The sequence below is a fragment of the Rhea americana genome, unplaced genomic scaffold (genome assembly GCF_003343005.1).
Source record: "Rhea americana isolate MKP2758 unplaced genomic scaffold, rheAme1 scaffold_167, whole genome shotgun sequence".
Classification (NCBI taxonomy): domain Eukaryota; kingdom Metazoa; phylum Chordata; class Aves; order Rheiformes; family Rheidae; genus Rhea; species Rhea americana.
This window is the reverse complement of record NW_028185783.1, coordinates 1,020,695-1,036,409: the sequence shown is the minus strand read 5'-3', so window position 1 is coordinate 1,036,409 and position 15,715 is coordinate 1,020,695. Positions and strand designations below refer to the sequence as shown.

The window sequence follows — 15,715 nt, the reverse complement described above, 5'->3', positions numbered from 1 at the left end:
TAGCCGCCGGGGCCGGGGCCCGGGCCGGCGGGTCGGTCCCGCTCGCCCGGCCTGGAGCCAGGCGCGGGGCCGCGGGCGGGCGCTGTGCTCCGCTCCGCGCCCCGCTGGCCTCCTGGCCGCGTTGGCAAGGCAGGAACGCGGCCGCGGCGGCTTTTCCGCGGGGGGCTGCAGCTCTTCCTGGACAGGAGGCCGCCGCTGCCGGGCGCCCCTAAACACAGGGAGCTGTCGGGAGCGTGCGGGAAAACGTAGGGACCGCTGCCCCGTGTCAGAGTGCCAGCTCTTGCTTCAGAGTGGTGTCTCTGTCGGAACCACTGCTAGATGCTTCAGGATCTTTCATTCGTAATAGGGGGAGTCTTTTGTGTTACTTGGTGTTCGTGTGGTGTTTACAGCAGCTGCTGTTGTTGAACAGTAATTCTGTCCCGCAATTCTTTCTTCAGTTTGCACGAAAATCCCAACCCAGTTCGCCAAAATATTAACATAGCTTCCAGTTTATTGCTTGATTTGGGTGACATGTAGAACAAACAGTCCTACAGTGAGTTCTGTTTTTAGTATACCAAAGCAAGCAGGCTCATGTTCCTAATGACTTTTTTTACGCTTGGGAAGAAAATATGAAAAGAAGAACTGAACTGTGCTTGTGGTAAAGAGTGTTCTGTGTAATCTAAAAGTTCTACAATTTTGCTCCTTAGCCCTAGAGTAGAATTTTAGTATGTTTTGGTAAATTAAAAATGATTATTAAAAGAAAACAAGTTTTGTCAGGTTTGATTTGCATGTTGTCTCAGTAATCTAAAGAGCACTGTGCTTACATGAAGTGACACAGCGTACACAAAAGTGTATGAGTACTCTCACTGTTTTTATGGAGATAGCGAAATAGATGTTTTCAGAATCAGTTACTTTATTGCCTGCTTATAAAAACAAGTCACAAGTGTGAAGGAAAATTTGACCAAAGTTTATGGCCTGCTTTTCTCACTCTTGGTGGTTTCCAGGAAAGGAAGAGTTGAGCAAACACGGGATTAAAACAATTAGTGTTTGAACTTTAATTTTTAGCTTCACCAAGAACGGTGTTTTCTGCGAACTAGATAGCATTTAATGCTATGGCACTATCAGAGCCTGACGTCACTACTCTGTTCAATTGATATTTCTGTTTTCAATTCTTTATTCAACTCTGGCCAATGTATTTAAATACGCATTTCTTTATTTTCAGGAAGTCCAAAAGCATTCTGTGCACACACTTGTGTTCAGATCTTTGAAGAGAACTCATGACATGTTTGTAGCTGACAATGCCAAGCCTATACCATTAGATGAAGAAAGGTATGTGCTGCAATCAGTGAATTACTGGTATGTCTCAAAGTTTTATATTATGGTAATGATCATTCTAGCCAAGTCATAAGTTCAACAGTTTGGATAGAATTACAGTATGGTGTTAAAGGAAGAAGAGCTTGAGGATTGTAAAGTAAGTGGTATAAAGTGCTTTCTAAAATGTTTCAAAAGTTAATAACAACTCAAAAATTAGGCTTTAATATGTTTTGCTCTTCCAACAGTCACAAAGTAAAGATGGCAGTCAAGCTGCGTACGGAGTATGGGTCAGTGTTGCACATGCCCACCCTGAAAGAAAATTTGAGAGAGAAAGGAGGCTCAAACACTGGGGATCCTTATGGACATAAACAATATTCTGGAAATCAAGGTTAGTTTGCTCTTACAAATATACCATTAAGAGACAGTGTCACTGAAGTTAAATCTCAAGACTAATGTTAATCTTTCATGGATGTAGAAGGAAATCATAATAGCTGTTTTTCATTGGTATTTTTTTTGCTAGAGTCCAAAGGAGGTTAGTGATTTAGAACACGGAAAAAGTTTCTTAGAACGCAGGGAATGATATGATGCTGGGTAATTTTTACAGAAATTCAGGAACATAATGTGTTGTGATTAGATACTGAAAAGAATAAGATCAGTGATGTATTTCTCCTTTGTACAAGTTGGTGATGGTCAAGGACATGCTTTTTTTGTTGCTTATTTTAAGTATCATAGAATTTTTTTCAGACTTTCTTTACATACGCAGCTGTCAAAGTAGAAAGATCCCTTTGTTTTAAACCTGGAATCTTTTACTTTTTCTGGGGGTTATATATAAAATGTGAAACTAAGTAGATCATATATAGAAACTTATTTTAAAAAGAATACCAAATGCTTTCCTATTTTAGTAGAGATATTTTTTCAGAACACTTACTTGGAAATACTCTGGGACTGAAGAAAGTTGAGAGAGACTGAAAAATCTTTGAAGAAAAAAAAGAACTTATGCTTCCTTTTTTTTTTCTCCTGTATCACACCATAAGTTGTCTTGACTAGCTCATGTGTCAAAGATCCCATGCTATATGTGAAATATAGATTCATTATGTACTTGAATCCTTTTTCATGTTATCTACTTCAGAAAGGCATCTTTGGCAACATAAAGATCTTTCTTTGGAGAAAGAGTCCCTTTTGATAACAGGCAGTGGCACCACCATTTAAAAAAATGTTGTTTTAGTAATAATTTCCAGAAAACTAGGATAACCAAAGCAAATGATTCAAGTAAGCAATAATGTTCTATATAGGATTAGTGCTATGTATGGCCTGCTCTGACTTTTCCTCAGTTTCCTGCTTTACCATGTCATTTGCAGTGTACTGTAAAATATAATTATTAATGAGAAATTCTGTTGCTCTTTAGGACAAGAACTTGAATATATGATAACTGGTACACACCCATACCCACCTGGGCCTGGTAAGTAAAATTTTGGGAGTGAGACTTTTTTTGCTTTGTTTTTTTGGTTTGGTTTGTATTTTTGCTTTCCTTTGTAAATTGGGCATCATCCAGTTCCTAGGAGGCTTCCTGTTATAAGTGAATACATAGTTGATAGTAATGAGAAATACTATTTGAATCTTTCATAGTATTGATGTAGAGTTTTGTGGCTCATGAATGTCCTGGATCACGATTTACCGGGAAGATTTAGATGCAGGTGGAGCATCTTTCTTCTCGCTAAGCATCAGTGGGTGTGTGCTTGCTAAGGGGCTGTAATTTGTTTCTAGGATATTTTACCCCCTGTGGCAATGTCAAAAAAATGTTCTGGGAATTCCCTCTCTGATGTTGTGATCAACTGTCCCATGTAAAAAATAAATAAATAATTAAAATAAAATAAAAAAATCCTAAGATTGATAGAATCCTTCGCTGTTGTAGTAGAGCTGCTTTAAAATCTCTGTTGTGAATAAAGAGCAGAAGGACAACTAGAAGGAGATCGGATGACAAGAAGAAATGTGTTGTTTTTGCTAGGACAAAAAATCTAGGTATCAGCACCCTTGCTCTGGGAAAGGGATGTTACTGTCAAATAATTCTGGAGTCATTTGGTTCAGTGCATGTCTGGGAGGGTTATGTTTCTGTTGTGACATTGGTTAATGCTTGTTGTCACTTTTATTGGTCATTCCTATGCTCTTTTTATGACAGTTTAGTTTTCGTTATTGATCTTTCAGTGCTAACATTTAAGTTTAATTAGTATTGTAAGTGTTGTGGGAAATATTTTGTGATCTGATGCAAGTTAGGTGTGAGTGTTCAGTAAATCCTCAGTCTTTAAGAAACCTGCGTAGTTGCCTGTGGCTGTGGAGACAAGACCAACTCTCACAAGTTTCTTCAACTTCAGTGTTTTTTTAATAAAGCCAGATATGTTAAGGTTAAAAATTAGATTTCTTTGTTTTACGTGCACATCTTGCCCAAATGTTGTCATTGTCAGTTGCCAAAACTTTGGCAAAGAAATAGAGAAATGGGTGCAAAATATATTCACCAGTCTGCCCAAAACTAAACTTTTGGGTTTGAGGGGCAGTGATCAGCTGTTCTTAGGACACGAATATAAATTATCAGTTATAATCCTATTTAAGTCAGAATTTCAGACTAAGTCTTACGTAGTTCCTTCTCCACTTCATAGGTCATATAGGGACTACATGATAACTCTGGCCTTTAGTGTAGTTTATTAGCAAACACTTTTCAAATCACTATTTTTTGTCTGTGATCATAGTAGGAACTGTGATGTTCACGGTTCCACAGTTGTTGAAGCTTGTTTAAAAAAGGTGGGCATTTTCTCAAGTTAGGCTTTCCTTGTTTCCTGTGACAGAATCATACCATTTCCTACTGTAGAGATTTTGTGTGTGTGTGTGTGTGTGTACATATGCACTCACACATTTACATACATATATATGTATGCAAACATATGTATATATTTTATATATATATAAAAATATATTTATTTATATTTAAATATACATATACATACATACATACATATATATATATATATGTAAAGTAAAAAATCAAGATGGAGAGAATTTGGACCAAAATAAAGAGAATTATTTCTGTAAGTTTGTGACTCATTTGTGAGCAATAATGTCACTGAATGACAAGATTTAATATTAGAGGTGTGTGGTAAGCACATTTACACAAGTGTATGTGTGTTTCTGTATATAATACACTTTTTTGTTTTCTTTTTAATAGAGTTGTCTTTGTTTTGCTGTGTTTCTTTAAGGTGTGGCACTGACAGCAGATACTAAGGTCCAGAGGATGCCTAGTGAATCTGCAGCTCAGTCGTTAGCTGTGGCACTTCCTCCTTCTCAGTCCAGGTACTACTGAGTTACTCCATTAACATTTCTGTAGTTCATGGGAATTTCAAGGAAGAATGCAGAAGCTGGGATAAGAACTTTTTTCTCAGCCAAATCTTGAATATTACATTTCTCTAAATTGTTTTAAAAAAACACAATTTTTAGCATGGTTGGGTGTTATTTTTCTGTACACTGTTTGCTCTTGGATGTCAAGAGAGGTAGTGGACACAAGATGAAACATGGAAAAATCTAATTAGATGCAAAAGAGAACTTTTTTTTTTCTTTTGGTTATATGTTTGAGCACTTTATACCTTTCCATTTACTTTGTGAAAGGAGAAGGTTTAAGTTTCCATTAAGTTAACCTTTTTCGCTCAACCTAGGTTGGATGCGAATCGGACAGCTGCTGGTGTGGGTGACATTTACAGGCATGCTGGAATGTCTGAGCGGCCACAGGCTCCTGGCGTGCCCATGGTGAGTTTGTGTAAGGCTTCTACTGTTGAAGTAAGTAGTATTCGCTCAGGTGGCTTCCAGATTCAGATGCGAGTTCTGTGGAGTTCTAACTGAATAAGCTTAATCAGTTTTGAGATGTCACAGCAAGGAGGCTTTAGGCTTTATATGAAGATTATTTTTTTTATATATGCATGCATACGTACGGATATGTGTGTGTGTATAATATATGCGCACACACTTTCCTTTTAAATTTTAGGCTGTGATGGAAGCTGGAGGAAATAAAAACTCTGCATTAATGGCAAAGAAAGCTCCAACCATGCCTAAACCTCAGTGGCATCCACCTTGGAAACTGTACAGAGTAAGTTATGAACTTAAAACATTCATTTACTTTTTATGCATGTTCAGTGTTCTATAAAGACTTCAAAGCTTAAATTTCAAATTCTGTTTCTCATTTGTGAAATGGAACAAAATAAAATCAAATGAAACCTAAATTGTATGCATACTCTCTCTTTAAATAACAAGATTAGGTTAGAAACTTGATTATATTTAGTAAATTATGTTGTAAATATTATTGATTTTATGGTTTTGTTTATGTGAGTTTAGCTGTAGCGTGATAAACTTCTTAAATAGTTTATCTTTTCCAGTCAGAGTCTTAGGCAGAAGAATCATTCTTTATTATTATTATATAAGCACTATACAGCAGCATAAAGAAGCTGCACTTAAACACAGTCCTTCTCTGTGAAATCTCAAGTCTTGAGCCATAATACGGACTCATAAAGGATTTAAAACAGTGGCTCGTTGGTGCAGGGTTACATTATGAGTAGGTCTGTAGGTCTGGTTTGTGACATGTTAAATGAAGAGAGACTACTAAAAATTTACTGAAGTAGAACCAAAAATCAAGCTCTTCTCAGATCTAWTATCAGATCTGATTTTTCAGGGGAGCATCCATTCCTTATTTAATACAGACAAATGTGAGCGTTAGGTTTATTTCTGATTTTTTTCTAATTTCTTGTTTGTCTAAAGGTTATCAGTGGTCATCTGGGCTGGGTGAGATGCATTGCAGTAGAACCAGGAAATCAATGGTTTGTTACTGGCTCGGCTGACAGAACTATAAAGGTAAGGGATTGGAAGAAATTACTGACAAATTAAGTTGTCTTTCTTGTGATATTTAGAAATGTTTTCAGCCCCAGGAAACAATTTCTTGGTTATTGTGTACAGAGTAGTCAGCTACAGAATGTGTTTTCCTCCCCCCCAATGTTGTCACCTAGTCATGAACACAAGAGAATTTGTGGAGTGTTATTTCTTCTTGAGATCTTATTCATGATATGGTAGTAGTTAGCAGACATTTATGTCACTGTAATTCTTAAAATTATTAATGTCAATTGTACTTGTTAGTTTTTTACCTAGGCTATTTACCCAGGCTATCACTCTGTAACTTTATATTCATCTGTTTCAAAATACCTATTTTGATGCAGATTTGGGACCTTGCTAGTGGCAAATTAAAATTGTCTTTGACGGGACACATCAGTACTGTACGAGGGGTGATAGTGAGTGCAAGAAGTCCATACCTGTTTTCTTGTGGAGAAGACAAACAAGTGAAATGCTGGGATCTTGAATACAATAAGGTAAGCTTTGGTTTCCTTAGTCGAAGTTAATTGGTAGGGGCAGATATAAAAACCAAAACATTTAAAATATTCCTTTAACTATCCAGTTAAACTTTTTTTTTTTTTTAATTCATCTAGGTTATCAGACATTATCATGGTCACCTAAGTGCTGTCTATGGTTTAGACTTGCATCCAACAATAGATGTATTGGTAACATGTAGCAGGGATTCAACAGCGCGAGTAAGTAGAACTTTTTTTTTAACAACTTCCATTTCTAAAAGTAAATAGTTAACAAAGGTTGAAATACAAAGATGATTTTTTGTTAAATTTGTCTTCCTTTGTAGATGGAAACTTAAGCATTTGGTTGTACTCCAAATACAAGCAAATGCTTTGTAATTTTTGGAGAATGTTTACTACTTAATTGAATGGGTAGGCTATGTTATATATTGTTGCTTAGTTTCTTGTTTTTAGAAGATGGTGTAGCTTTGTGTTGACTTACTTTGTAGTAAGCTATCTATCTGTTGTATAACTTGAGTACCAGGCTCTTTACTCCCCTTGAAATTTGCTAGTTGGGGCAGTTCTGTGGTGGTTAAAACCAAACTAAATAGTATGGTTTCACCTATAAAACTATGGCAAAAATGTGTTACAATCAGTGACAGTAGCTAAAATACATTGGATATGCACCTTTTTGATATTTGTAATTTACTGTTTTGCAGATATGGGATGTGAGGACAAAAGCCAGTGTGCACACACTGTCAGGACACACAAATGCAGTTGCAACAGTGAAGTGCCAGGCTGCAGAACCACAAATTATTACAGGTAGAGTGGACAACAGTTGTTTTTCAATCATGTAATCTATAGAACAACAATAAATATAACTATTCTGTAACCATGTGATGAAGATGGTTATCTCTGTTAATATATTCAATTTATTTCTTTTGTTAGTTTTTCTAACTACCCACCTAAAAGTGGGCTGTGTAATGATTATTTTGATACTATTAACGGTATGATTGAACAAATATACTTGTGCATTGCTTTAAAAGAACTTTATTTTTGTACATTTCCTGTGTTTAAAGTTTTTGTTGTAATGTGGATTGAGTCACTGTGTTTTTTGTAGTCTTCTGCAATTGTCCATCATTCAGTTAAGTGTCTAGTTCCGTGCATGCTCTCTCTTAATAACAAGATTAGGTTAGAAGTTTTTCATTTTATTTAGTAAATTGTATTTAGTAAGTAAGTATGAACTACTACTTTCTCACTATATCAAAATGCATCTTTGATTTGTAACTACTTAATTCTTCTTGAATTTCAAATTGCATAAAATATTCCTTATGTCTTCTAACATTTCCAGTAGTGCTGAAGACTGTTAACACCTAGCATATTTTACTTCTGAGGTGGTATTAATAGTAAAGAACTCAGGGATTATGTGCAGTGTTTTCATCGTTTTTTCTTAAGATATGATRATATTGTCTCTGTCGTGTAATCAAGTTTGGCTGTCTTATGAAAGCAATAGAATTAGTATAATAGCTTTTACTGTTTTTTGTCACTTTCATTGCAGGCAGTCATGATACTACAATAAGGCTCTGGGATTTGGTGGCAGGAAAAACTCGTGTCACTTTAACAAACCACAAGAAATCTGTAAGAGCAGTTGTACTACATCCAAGACAGTAAGTTTTCCTCCTTCCTTTGCCCTTCTACAGTTTGTAACATTGGGCAGTGGCAAAATCAATATGAAGGATGCTTTGAAATGATAGAGCAGAATAGTATGGAAAAACTAATGAAAGAAGAGCTTAAAATGCTTTAAAAACGTACATATTAGTAAAATATTCTCAGAAGCCTTTAGTACAATGATTCTATTCTCCAAGTATATGTTACTAATTTCTTGTACTCCACAAAACTTTTTACACATGTTTTGATGTGTTTCTTGAGAGATTAGTGACACTGGGCTTCCGAAGACTAATAGTAATTACATAATTGAATGCTTGTTAGCAGAGAGAGAGGAAGTTTTGTAAAATTGCCTGTGTGAGAATGCTAAAGGAGACAGCAACTACTGCAGGGGATTTTTTTTCAAACTATGCTTCACTGCACAAGATACTTCGATATAACTGGTCTCACAGAAAAACTTGTATAGGTAATTAGTCTTTGAAGCAAATGATGGCAATGTACTGATTTAAGATGCTATATTTTGTTGCATCAACAGTTATCTGGTCTGATAAATCCTTATAAAAACTGTGGGTGAAAAAAATGCAGGATCTATTAAATAGACAGCAAATTGCTTTAGACATAGTGGCAGTTAAAAATATTGCTAAAGGCTTTTGTATGTGCTACCCAACTAACCTATATAAATGCGTATGTTAAAATGAGGGATTTTTTTTTTCTCTCTGATAACCATTGGTGCCCTTATACTTGAAAACTTGCCAGAATAACTATGGACAAGCACATAAGGTTTTTTTTTTTTTTTTACACTCTTCAAAGTGTATTGTTAATGTTTGTTTGCATATTGTCATCATATATAGCACAGGAGAGCCTCACAATTCATGAAATTTAGATAATCTATAGAATGGAATGTTCTTGGTCATGATTTTATAAAATCACTTTGTATTCAAAATAAGTTTCAGCAGAGAAGCTTTTATGTTCAGTAACTTTGCAACTAGTTCAGCAGTAGTTTTAATGAAGACATTGGCTCTCCTTACTTTGGCATTGGCTTATCCTTATTTTAAATTCTGATTTACTGTCCTAATCTTTTTTCAGTTACACATTCGCATCTGGTTCTCCAGATAATATTAAACAGTGGAAATTCCCAGATGGAAACTTCATTCAGAACCTCTCTGGTCACAATGCTATTATCAACACACTGACTGTAAATTCAGATGGAGTTTTGGTCTCGGGAGGTAAAGTGCAAAAAAAAAACTTACTGATATTTTCCTTCCTTGCTGTTTATATGCATGGAGGTCCTTAGACAAAGATGCTCACAGAGCTGTGCTTTTCCTGGGCCTATAAGTCAGTTACAGCCCACGACTTCATTTCACAAGGAGTAACTTTATTTTTTTGGTGTTAACCAGATTGCATGTGCAAAAAATGCATCTGAAAGTATTTCAGCCTGCAGCAGGGAAGAAGTTTCCCATTTTCAGTTGACTGTAGGGCATGGCTCCAGAGTCCATCCTGTTGGATATCCTGAATCTGAATCACTAATGTCTCCTCACAAATGAACTAGAAATCAGAAGTAGACCAGGAGACTCCTGACTTCTTGATGGCTACTCTTAGTCACATGTTTATGCAGTGAGAATGGATAGAGGACACAGAAAAATTCTGCTAGAGCCTGCTGTACCACTTTTATCTTAACTCATCCTTGTCTTGTATGCAGCACAAATGCATTAGTTCTGCTGTCTAGATAATTACATGCATGTTCTGGTGTTATCTTTGTATTGTATCAGCTCTTAGCTTAAAAGCTAATCTTCAAGCTTTATTTAGCTCTGTGAATCAAACTTATTCAGTTATGTTATATATGCAAGCATTCTAAAGTTAGGAAACTAGGCACTTTGCTCCAGTGCCTACATATTCTCTGGGAGGATTTTGTGTCCATTGTGAACACATTGATTTAATTTGTCACTCAAGCTTTGTGAATTAATATAATCATCTGAAATATTTAGAGCATTGTTAGTGGTCTTTGAGCCCCAAATGTCTGGGAACTACTGTTTTATATGCATGTGTCTATTATGTGAAGATAGGAAGAGAAGCCTGAATACTTCCTTAATAAATCTGCTCATAAATAATTTTAAGAATCTCAGTTACTTCATATTGCGGGTGGTATTTTTCTATAATGCAGTTACCCAAGAATTGTAGTAAAATTAGTATCATAGAAGTGTATGCTACTAAAACCACATTTGATGTTTAAGAGTTTTATGTTGGAACAAGATGGTAAATGTGTAGACTTTTTTCAGTGACAAGCTTTTATGAAAGTAGCTTATAGAAATCTCAACTAAATTCAAATCTGCTTTTTATTAGGGTACTGTGCCTACACAGTAGGATGATAATAAAGTTTTTAAAGTTGTAGGTGCTATTATAAAAGGAAAAGGAACAAATGATATGAAAAAGGAAGTACTAATTTTATTAAAAGAACTAGTTAAAATCATAATCGTGTTTCTTTTTTGCAGCTGATAATGGTACTATGCATCTTTGGGACTGGAGAACTGGATATAATTTCCAGAGAGTACATGCAGCTGTACAGCCAGGTTCTTTGGACAGTGAATCAGGAATATTTGCTTGTGTTTTTGATCAGTCAGAAAGCAGACTGCTAACTGCTGAAGCTGATAAAACCATAAAAGTATACAAAGAAGATGATACTGCGGTATGTTGAAGTGACTTTTTGAATGTATTTTCATGAAATCAAATGCAAATTTGGAACAAACGATGTGTATTCATAGGAGCCATGCATACAAATTTGTTCAAGTAGTCCCATCGTTAATGTTTGAAAATAGTAAGAGGACAGCAGCAGTTAGTTTCTGAACTCCTAATTTCTTATTTACTGCTATAAGAAGTATCAGGTCCGCCTACTGTTTTGCAGAAGTCTTTGTGATGTAGTTTGGAGACATCTTGTTACAACAAAAGTATATATTTAATTTCGAAGCCAGTAGGAGACTATATAATCATTAAAAGATAGAAATTAGGCAAAGATTTTTTAAAATTTCAAGATTTACTGTACTTGATATACAGTCTAGATTAAAAATTGAAGGTAGCTGATTAGAATTCAGAGTAAACAACTTAGTTCCAAAATACTGTGCTAAATTCTGAATGTGCTGGAGGATAGCTTGCTGTGTATTTTCTGAGTGTGTCTTCAACACAGTAAGTCTTCAATATAAAGAATGTAAGCATTTGTGTTAAACCTAGGGATTTTTGCATTGAATTAGACTTGGGAGTAACTAAACTAAAAAGGAAAAAGGGATATTTTATCTGTTTATCCACAACTGGGCAAAATGTAGAGGTTGGGAAATTTGCAAATATGCATGTGGATATCACTAGAAGGACTGGCTATGAAATTCCTATTCCTGTATTTTGATCACTGGTATATTGTTTCTGAACTGCCATTGACAATCTTATGGTCAAAAAAAAAAAAAAARGGACCTGAAGAAAAATTTAGACTTCTTCATATACTTCAAACAGTGGGATGAAGTAAAACAAAATTTAGTTTGAGTAAATAAATTATGTAACATAGTAGTTACATTTTAAAGTTATATATGAAAAAGAAAGGATTGCTATGTAAGTAATATTTTAAACTGAACCCTAATTACAGATAAACTTTAAGTTAAAAATATCCTTATAAGATTTTTCTTTTTCCCTGCAGACTGAAGAAACTCATCCTGTCAGCTGGAAACCAGAAATTATCAAAAGGAAGAGATTTTAATATGGCTACGCACGTATGCTATAATTTTGTTGGCTTTCCTGAAAGTATTCAGTCACATTATGTTCTGCCTAAAACAGCAGAGCAGGACCTCAGCTAAAGTCATTGCTTTTTCAACATGTTTTATAATAAATTTTATTTCTCCTTGTTTTGACTTTTTTTGGTATGATCCCAAAGTTGCAACTGTTAACTCTTCTGCTTTTTAGAACACATAGTTCATGAAAAGGATAGGTGGTTACTTGATTTTATACATACACTGAGTGTAAGTCTAAAAATACTGTGTTGAGCCAGGTTTTGTGGAAGACCTTTGCCTGACTGCAAAAGATAATTGCAAATTCATGCGTAGAGACCATCTACTGGCAATTTTTTGAGTAATATTTTTAAATTGTAGGCTACTATTCTTTATAGTATGTATGCTAAGTATCTACTGTAATAGAACAGTATATGTACTAAATTATGTAATAACAGAGTAATTAAGGAAGAAGCAGAACTTTATTGTAATGTAGTTTGCTTAGTAAAAATACTCACTGAGCATTGGTGGAGTTCTGTTATTGGATTAAACTGACTTTCAAAGCGCTTCTCTCCCTAGGAAAGTTTTCCTGTGCAATTCCTCATCTTCCCTGATCTCATTTTTGGGGTGGACCTTCTATAACAAGGGCCATTGTCAAATCGTAAGGTTTACAGTGATCACCRGGTTAGGACCAGTTGACTTATCTTAAGTCAACTCTTTTATTTTCTCCAGATATCCCAAGCGTGTGTTGTGTTAGGTTATAGGAAACTTTTGGAACTACTCTAAAAGGAAAAGCTCTTAAGTCATTCTAGTCTTAATTGTATTTGCGGCTGCCTCCCCACTGCCTTATTAAGGATTTAAAAAGTGTCACTGAAAGATGATTCATGTTCCTGAAGGGGAAAAACTTTCATTCCGTTTGCAAAACTGTCATATAATAGACAACAAACGTAAGCCTCCTTGCTGCAGCTCATCTGTGATGCTAGTGCTGTGCTGAAGCACTTTCCGTTGGGCAGGCGGCAAGCAGGAGTCATTCAGCCATTGAGCTGTCGGCACCTTTGCTAACGTTGCTYGTAGCTGCAGTGGCGACTTTCTTGCTGGGTAAACAATGAGAGTTGTTTTGTGGCCACTGGATTGGTAGTAACCACTTCTACTTTCTGCCAGCCTGACATCTCTTTGCAAAAGTGAATTATGTTAGAGAAATCCCGTAGTTTGCTGCCAGTGCCTGGAGCCCCCTATTTCAGATACTTGCAGTGTAACTTACCAACAGCTAGCAAAAAAGTGTTGTTCATATTACAAGATTATTAGTCTTATTTTTTATGGTACGCAGGAATACTCTTGTATACATCCTTTAAATACTGTACTTATARATATTTGACAGGATCTTTTTAAAACAGGCCATGATGCATAAATAACTGAATTTTGGTTGACAGCTAGTGTCTAAAACATCTTCACGAAATGTCGTATTTACACACATGGGCTTGTTTATTGCAGTTCTCTAGCATGTGTTAAGTTTTGCTTTTCAGATTACTGTATTTCAGGACAAAATAACAAAGAAAATGGAACTGGTGATATTTTTACAATTTTGAAAAATAAAAAAGCCAAAAAAAACCTTGAAAGCATGGATTGAAAAGAAGCATTCACTTTAAAGGGGTGTTTTCAACTACAGTAATTTAAATTTACTTTTAAAAATTCCCTAGATTTTTTTTCAAGGGTTTTTTTTTCTTGTGATATTTAGAAGTGTTGTTGCAGCAGGGAGCAGAAGGTAGACTACAGTGACATGCGTACGTTCCCCTTTAACCCGCTTCTGTTTGTGGATCTGCCTTGCAAGCCATCCTTACTCGTAGTGTCTGTTTTCTTGCCAACTCAGAGTATGGAGAAAACGATGCAGGTTTTGGTGGATTAAATCCCTCCTATTTGGTTGATATGCTAAATTTTTTAGATCCTTATTGCAGCTGTTGGCCATTTGAACTAGTGTAATGGGGAAAAATGCAGGTTGTAGCCTATGCATTTTATTTTTACGCTTTTATTCCACCTGCTAATGCTTCATTTCAGAAATCTGTGAACTATTTAGTGTTTTGCAGAATTTTGTGGCTCACTGAAACCCTCCATAGGAACCAGAGCGGAGAGGAGTAACTTGCTTTAGAAAAAGAGATAAGTGTGGTWTTTTGGTGGTGATTTTTTAAGCATCTTTATTTCTTCTGTTAATTTGGAATCAGGAAAAGGAAAATAGAGGTTTTGGGTCACAATTCATGCTCACCTTCCCTGTATTGGTGCCTTCCTTTAAAATTTGCAGTTACTCTGCTGTTTATCCCGTTGACAATGATCAGGCAGTGTCTTGCAGAACTTGCGTTTCTGCACTGGAGTTCTGCAGGAATGTAGTAGCACGGTGGCAGTGGTGGTTTTGGCATTCTTTGTGGTGCTGTGGATACAGGTTTGGTTTGTAAATTAAAGGCTGTGTCACTGTTGGAACAATAGTTTTTTGGCTTTGCAATATGCTATCCCAATTTTAAGTTTTATTGTATTTTAATACTTGATTTGCATGTTCATTTTCTTACCAGCAGGTTTTTCCACTTGACAGTCTTAGTAATGTGAATATCATTTCATGTACTTCTGTGTAATTATTTATGACACATCAAGATTAACATATTATGTTTAAATGCTTCTCTAGTGCAAAGTAAGCCTAGGTAGTGAGTTGTGTTAGACATATCTGATGCATATAGATGTATATTGAGATTAGATCTGTCCATGTAATTCATAAGATAAAGGAGAACAGGAGGATCTGGTCCACTGTTTATATTTTCCATGCTTCTGAAAAGTGTCCTGCTGCAGTGTCAGTTACACTAGTCTTGAATTGGAATATGAATTCAAAACATAATTATTGTCATTTATTTAATAAAATTTGTTGTTACCTCCTGTATATGATCAAATCATACCCATTTCTACTGCAAACTTTAGGTATTGTTTTATACTGTACATAACTATGGAGGAGAAGGAGAATTTTTTTTGTTGTAACATACTTCAAAAATGTGTAACTGGTGAAAGCGATAAATTTTAAGGTCACTCTTTGGTGTATAAAAAAGCATCTAATGTAAGCGATGCAGCTAGAATGCCGTCATTTACTGGCAGCATAAGTTGTGCAGAATAGCATGTATTTGGCATATTGAAGACTTACAGAAATGAATCTTTAATAGCCAAGTCTCTTTTTGGTTCTRTTAGATAAGAATTAGTGCTATGCCTGATTTAAGTGACAGCAATTTAGCCCTCAATAAAACCTGAAATATAATGTGATTTCATGTCATTTTTTTCCACTGTGGGTTTTGTAGTAAAAAGAATATAAAGCAATTAAATRTATATTGACAGTTAAAGTAATTTAGGATTAAAAATGACTTTGCAAAGTAYAGTAAAGAAAATTTTTGCAGATCAGCTGTAATGAAGAGATAAAGAACTGATTCCTGTTTTATGAATTGCTTCACATCTTCTTGAAGCAGGGATTAGCAGAACTAATGTAAAATTATTAATGAATTCTGTCTCTCTAATGARTTTTTTAAAAAAATGTTGAAGCTTCTCTGGAGTTAAGTAGGACAGGTTCTGGATGGGAGCTGCAGGAAGAGGGGGAAAGCTTAGGTTGAGAGTGTTTTTGATATG

General features: G+C 35.4%; 1 protein-coding gene across 1 annotated transcript in view; it reads left to right on the top strand.

The window, feature by feature from the left end:
• Nucleotides 1-15,353, top strand: part of PLRG1 (pleiotropic regulator 1) — a 15,520-nt gene extending 167 nt beyond the window's left edge. The window contains exons 2-15 of the mRNA XM_085300650.1: nucleotides 1,202-1,308; nucleotides 1,539-1,681; nucleotides 2,699-2,752; nucleotides 4,539-4,632; nucleotides 4,992-5,082; nucleotides 5,318-5,419; nucleotides 6,085-6,177; nucleotides 6,537-6,686; nucleotides 6,804-6,905; nucleotides 7,382-7,484; nucleotides 8,221-8,329; nucleotides 9,414-9,553; nucleotides 10,817-11,010; nucleotides 12,004-15,353. Coding sequence (XP_085156776.1) covers nucleotides 1,202-1,308; nucleotides 1,539-1,681; nucleotides 2,699-2,752; nucleotides 4,539-4,632; nucleotides 4,992-5,082; nucleotides 5,318-5,419; nucleotides 6,085-6,177; nucleotides 6,537-6,686; nucleotides 6,804-6,905; nucleotides 7,382-7,484; nucleotides 8,221-8,329; nucleotides 9,414-9,553; nucleotides 10,817-11,010; nucleotides 12,004-12,063 — 1,542 coding nt within the window. The 3' untranslated portion in view covers nucleotides 12,064-15,353. The remainder of the gene's footprint in view (nucleotides 1-1,201; nucleotides 1,309-1,538; nucleotides 1,682-2,698; nucleotides 2,753-4,538; nucleotides 4,633-4,991; nucleotides 5,083-5,317; nucleotides 5,420-6,084; nucleotides 6,178-6,536; nucleotides 6,687-6,803; nucleotides 6,906-7,381; nucleotides 7,485-8,220; nucleotides 8,330-9,413; nucleotides 9,554-10,816; nucleotides 11,011-12,003) is intronic.
• Nucleotides 15,354-15,715: the final 362 nt, after the last annotated feature.